The sequence below is a fragment of the Trypanosoma theileri genome (genome assembly GCF_002087225.1).
Source record: "Trypanosoma theileri isolate Edinburgh chromosome Unknown TM35_Tth_39_V1, whole genome shotgun sequence".
Lineage (NCBI taxonomy): Eukaryota > Euglenozoa > Kinetoplastea > Trypanosomatida > Trypanosomatidae > Trypanosoma > Trypanosoma theileri.
The window spans coordinates 3267-9767 of record NW_021639881.1 but is presented as its reverse complement, the minus strand read 5'-3'; the positions used below and the strand labels follow the sequence as shown (position 1 = coordinate 9767).

At 37.7% G+C, this 6501-nt stretch overlaps 1 protein-coding gene across 1 annotated transcript; it reads left to right on the top strand.

Moving 5' to 3' along the window:
- Positions 1-1345: 1345 nt before the first annotated feature.
- Positions 1346-3310, top strand: TM35_000391000 (surface protease GP63; the record flags this gene model as incomplete). Its single annotated transcript, XM_029029616.1, has 1 exon — positions 1346-3310. The coding sequence occupies one exon, from the start codon at positions 1346-1348 to the stop codon at positions 3308-3310; it is 1965 nt and encodes a 654-aa protein (XP_028878992.1).
- Between the last annotated feature and the right edge of the window lie 3191 nt (positions 3311-6501).

The window sequence follows — 6501 nt, the reverse complement described above, 5'->3', positions numbered from 1 at the left end:
CTTTTAATTGTTTATGATTTATTGCTATGATTTTTTATTCATTTTCCGAAAATGAATTATTATCAAATATACATTTTGCAGAATTCCACTGTTCGTTATCATATACATGAGAGTACACATATATATATGGTGAGAGAACGATGACAGTGTCGGATGAACAATCAACATGAACTTGGGCTCCTTTTTATTGGGCTTTTTTTTGTGCTGATGGGCTCCTTTTTGGGGGATTTTTTTAATGGGTTTCTTTTTTATTGAATTAAAGTGTTCTGAGGAAGAAGGTTTATGTGTTTATGTTTTTCTGTGGTTACATCACTGCTGATGATGTATTTCTTGTATTGTTTATTATATGTATTGCTTCTTTTCCCTTTTTTTGTTTTTCTTTATTTTCTCCAATTCTCTCAAGGATTCTATTTGATAGTCACACTGAGAATGACATTATGTCACACATATGTTTCTGTTTACGTCCTTTAGCTGTTGTGATTTGATTAGCGTGCAGTAGGTGCCGCTGCTCTTGTTAATGTGTGTAGCCTTTGATATTGCATTTATCGTGGTGATGTTGTTATTGTTGTTTCTGAGAGTATTACTATCGATGTATACATGTGTTTAATTCTCTGTTGGATCTAATATAATATGTATATTTCTGTTGGCATTCCGTATTTTGTTTTGCTATTTGTTGCGTATTCTTTAACAGTGCATCCGCTCATCCATTGACGTCTAATTACAGCAGTGAGTGTACTATCGTATGGATATTACTGGTCTCATTTAACTACAGTTACAACGGGTTCGTTACATTTATAAGCATTAATAGTGATGTGGCTATGTTTGTGGGTTTCTCTGTATTTCAAATGTTCACTTTATTATTTCTTGATAATTGACTATACTTCAGTCTCCTCTTTTCCACAGGTACGCCCAGGTCATTTGAGAATGGTCTCTAATGGAACCTAAGAGTATTTTGCACCTCTCCTAGTTTGTTTGTTCCATTGTTTTTTGTTCTTTTTTTTTCTTGATAATGCTGTTGTTAGTGTGATTGGGGGAAAACAATTGCACTAAAGCAAAAAGATGGAATGTTCAGTTATTTAGTACATACAATGCTGTGCGTAAGACACCAAGGATAATATTATCACAGGGGACTATGTAAGTGTTTGTTTGGGGATGGGTTAAACGATATCTCTGCTGTATTGTTGTGTGAATGTCATTCTTTCTACTGTGTGATGTCTTTTATGCCTTTTCTCTTTTTTTTTTTATTGTTTTCTGTGTTTATTTTATTTTTTCTTTTTTTTTCGCCAATATCGTGTACACAAGTCGTAATACTTGTTTTTCCATCAAGTTTACATTTGCTATTCACATGATGAGGCATTCACTCCTCCATGTGGTGTTATTACTGTTCATCTGCGGTACTGTGGCCAGACCTGCATACGCCTGTAATTACGATGAAATCAAAGAGAAGAGCGGTCCTCCTGTCGTTGTGGTGAGAGAATTACCGAAGAAAGGAGAGGGCACTTGGCAGGCGTATACAGTGTCGACATCTGAAGATAGTAATGGTAATAAGGGTTGGGAAGCACTCCGCATTCGTGTGTCAATCGAAGATTTGAAAAAAGAAAACTACTGTGCAAGCACTGGTGAGACTCGCAAAGATTTTTTGGATGGCCAAAATGCTCCGTGTACTCCTAATGATTTTATGATGCCCGGAAAAGAAAAAGCGATCAAAGATGATATTCTGCCCGCGGCTATCAAATTACACACTGATCGTCTCCAAGTTCAGCGGATGAAAACACCTTTGCAAGTACCAAAGTTCAACGAACTCTCCGTTTGTTCTCACTTCACAATTCCCAGTGGACACTACGCACCTAATGGTGTAGAAAACGCTGATTTTGTGTTGTATGTGGCTGCTGGTCCAAGTAAAAATACTAACCACTCATCTTGGGCTGTAACATGTGCTATTGATGATCAAAGTAAACGTCCAATTGTTGGTGCCATGAATATTCATCCAATGCATGCAGATTTTACACGAGTTAATGTTCGTTTGGCTGCACATGAACTCGCACATGCTCTTGGTTTTGACTACGAAAGGATGAAGGAGCGTGGAATGACAAGGTATAGTAGCAGTTACCATGACAACCGTGCGGTTATTATATCTGCAAAGGTACTGGAAAAAGCAAGGGATCATTACTCCTGTCTTAGTATCGAAGAAGTTGAATTGGAACATACAGCTGAAGGGAATATAACGTCCCACTGGAATCGGAGTAACATGAAGGATGAGTTGATGAGTATGGTTTCAAAAGTTGGACATATTGAGGGCATTGGTTACTACACTGCACTAACAATTGCAGCATTTCATGATATGAAATTTTACAGGGGAAATTTCAACATGTCAGAAAAAATGAGTTGGGGATACTTGGGAGGTTGCAACTTTGGCAGCCTTACTCCTGAGGGCACGAAAACAGTTTTGGCTCCTGATGGTTACTGCATTGAGGCCCGGGAAAAATCCTGTTCATCTGATCGCTTGGGTGTAATCAATAGTGTTGCATCCAAGGCAGGGGAATCCATCTGTTCTATTCTCGTGCCAGATGAGAGATTTTTCTGTACCTCAGAAGGAGATATACCTGGTAGAGATATGGGACTTTTCAGAAATGATTCTTGGTGTTTGGATGTTGATTATTTTAACCTTACAATCGAGGAAGAAAAAAGGATGAAACATGGTATGTGCGCAGCAGTGGAGTGCACTGATAATCGTGTTGTTAATATAAAGCTGACAGTGGACGGAGCTTGGCACAGGTGCCGGGAAGATGGATTTGTTACACTAAATAAGACAGACTTCCCCATGTACGTGAATGGAAGTATAAGGTGTCCCAGATACGATGAAGTGTGCACAATGAGGTCCGATGGGAGCAGTCGTCTCACGTCGCAAGTACAGGAAAATACCCAACTGATAATAGAACCTAAATGGGTAAGCAGCACACCAGCTGATCCCAATATAGACGTCCCTCCGCATTCATCAGTTCAGAGGGGCCAAAGTCCCCAAACATCAACTGTAAATAATGCTCAGCAAACCACAAGCACTACCACTTCTGCAGATGCAAACAGACAAAGAAGTTCCACAACATCAACTGCTATAGTAAATAATAATGGTAAACCCACAAGGAGCAGTACCGAATCTACAACAACCCAGGGATCCGTTAAACAGGAAGATACTAACAAGAACAGTAAAAAGGCATCTAATCGTCGTAAAGATAACAGCCAGGCTACAAAGGTTTACTCACCACTTGTACTACTTGTTCTCCTTGTTTCGGCTCTGCTGATATCTTTTTGATCCTCGTATTTGCTAAATACAATTTTTTTAAATTTTTGCTGCTTTTTTTTGTTTTTGCTACTCTCTCTCTTTCTGTGTGCAAGTTCATCGTTACGAGGTGGTAAACTACAGAGAGAGAGGTTGCTTGCGTTTCACTCTACATGTTTGTGAAACGATCATAAGGATGCTAAGAGTAGTTCTGTAATAGAATAACAATCTCACATAGTCAGATTCGTTACATGTATCTCTCTGTCCTTGTGGACTTGTGAGTGGTAATCTTGCGCGGGACCTCTGCATCTCGAAAGAAAGACTTTTTGTTTTAAATTTATTGCTCTTTAACTTGATGGAAAAAAAATTTTTTTGTGCTGGTATCCTTTGAGGATGCACAGACCTTCCACGGTTTGTTTCTCATATTTTGGTAAAACGATTCTGCTAAAAAGATTTTTTTGGACAGGAACGTATAAAGTTGGAAAAAGTGAATTCTTTTTTGTGGGTGCTCTCGGGGTGGTGAGAAGATGTTGAAAGGGTGGAGGATAACCATTTTTTTTTTCTTTTTGAGTATTCACTGGGTGACTCTGCTTGCCCTTGTGGGCTGTAAGATGGATTGCTCTATTCTGTTCCTATGTTAGAGTATGACCATGATGGAATAAAAACGTTGCATGTATGTTTTCTCTTTTTTCTCCTTCTCTTTGTTGATTGTTTTTGTAGTGTGAGTAGTGTGTTGGGTATTCTCTTCTCTCTCTAGTCTTGTTCATGTCTTCCCAGGGATATACCCACAATAGTGTGCTCTGACTAGTTCTCTCTGGTCCACACAGTGTTCTCCATGTGATGCCAAAGGAGTGGAGTGTTTTTTTTTCTTTTGTGTATTTGTATAAATAAGGAACAAGAGATGATAGTGCTTGCCCAAAGAACCAAGCTGTCACTATTGAGTTGATGCCGTGCAAGTCCATCGTCTTCTTCTACACTATGGGAGCACTGTAGTGTTGTATGAGTGATGCTGCAATAAGAGAGAGGATTCAAATAGCATTGCTGTGAGTATACTATCGTATGGATATTACTTGGAACTTGTAAAAGGGAATATGCACCCTTAAGTGCTTTGGGGTATTAATGGGTAGAGGGTTTCGATAATTTATTATGTTGTATGTAATTGTTTCCTTTGTTATGCGTTAAGCGCAACGGAATAGACGCTTATGAAATATGTAAATGTTTGGCTTTTCTTTTTTGCCATCTTTTTATTATTTGAAAGTACAATTTTGGATTTGTATTCCCATGATAAGTGAAGTGATTTGGGTTTGTATTTTTTTGAAAGGGGTGGGGTAAATCTAAATCGGACCACAAAGGGTGTTTTTACCGTTATGTTGATTGTGATATATATATATATATATATATATATTTCCCATTGTGAGACCTTTGTTCATAATTTAATATTCTTCGGGGTTCTTGATTGTAGGATACTATACAATGGATGTTATGGTTTAATTTATTGCATGCCTATTTGGGTTATGGATTTGCAAAGGGATGATTGCCCACAACTCAGTGCAGAATTTTCATGTTTGTTCCCTTTTCTTGTGTTAAACATATTGTGTGTGTGTGTGTGTGTGGGTAAGGTGTACTTGTTACTCAGTGTTATCTTTTCAAGAGGGATTATGCTAATGTATCCCAGGAATTCCAACAAAAGTGGCATTTGCTTATATCAGTGAGTTTCCCTTTTTTCCAAGTGATATACTCTCTCCCGATGCTTAGGGATTCATGTGATGCTGGGTTGTGGTTAATTCTATTGTGGAATTCACCTAATGGCATCTGAGAGACACAAGGTGAGATGATACATTATGCAGATCCGTGACTTTAGCCATTGTGGGAATGTCTGCAGTTGTTAAACCTGAATGGGATGGTTTCAAAACCATTGGTTTTGTGTTTGGAAGTGTGGATGGATAATATCTGTATTATTAGGTAATAAAAATGAGGTTATTTGTTTGGGAGTGTGAAAGGGGAGAAATTTGGGTAAAAAAAAGATTGTAATACGATGATGGTTGAGTTTGTCTCTGGATCCACCCGTTACATTTTCTTGGGAGTCCATTTCCATTGCAGTTCTCACTTGACTGCACGGAGCAGCACATGTAACTGTAAATTATACAAGACACACATCCAGTGAAAGATGGAACTGTTTTAGAGTGGGAAATGGATAGAATGCCGATGTCTACATGCAGGAATGGTAGTTGTGGTTCATTTCGCTATTTACCACTTTTTTTATTAATTTATTTACTTGGACCGATTCCTTGACAATTTTTCCTTCTACCATTGTTCAGTAGGGGTGTAGATTGTTTGCGTACACTTCTCCGTCATAATAAACACATTATCATCAAGGAAGAGGTTGATGTCCTCTGTCATACTCATTACATGCACCTCATTGATAGGTATGTATGGAAGGGGGAGTGTATTATTTTTCAGGAACTGTAAAGATTAAAGTCACCATTGGAGTCAACTGCCAACTCCATACCATGTATGTGGAAACAAAGGATGGTAATGGTTCCCGTCTTTTTTGATATTTGTGTACCACTTGCTTTTGCACATTAAAGTGTACAATTAACAATACATGGTTGCAATGGTGATTCTTAAAAAAAAAAAAAAAATACGGCAGTGTGAAATCCTTTGTTTTATCATGGGAATTGGATTTGGATGTTACGAATCCTGTACTCTTCTGACGTGCAGATTTCATTCTCTTATGGGCGTTTCTGTGATAACCCAGTGGACGGTGTTTGTCGTCTGGGACTCTCGTGATAGTGAATGAGTTGGTAAATAGTAGAGAGAAGGCGTGTGTGATAGTGTAGTGTAGGATTGATTATTTGTTGTACTCTTGTTAAGAGAAGTGTTACTTGTTTGACGTGGGTGTCCTTATTGCACTATATGTGTATATATTTCATAATGTTTGAATTTCAACGAAACGAAATAAAAGAAACAAAACAAAATGATAATTATTTTATGCGCATGGGGCACATTTCCTTTTAATTTTTTTTTTCATTCCAAAGTGTTTAATGACATTTATGGGAAATTCTAAAATTGAAGTTAAAATGTTAAATTCTACAACCATATTTGACTTAAAAAAGAAAAAAAAAACAGTAACAGCAAAATGGTACACAGTCTCTTGGATAACACCAGAGAAATGTTAACTAAACAGTGAAGGAAAAAGTGAAAGATACATCTTGGAAAGGAGA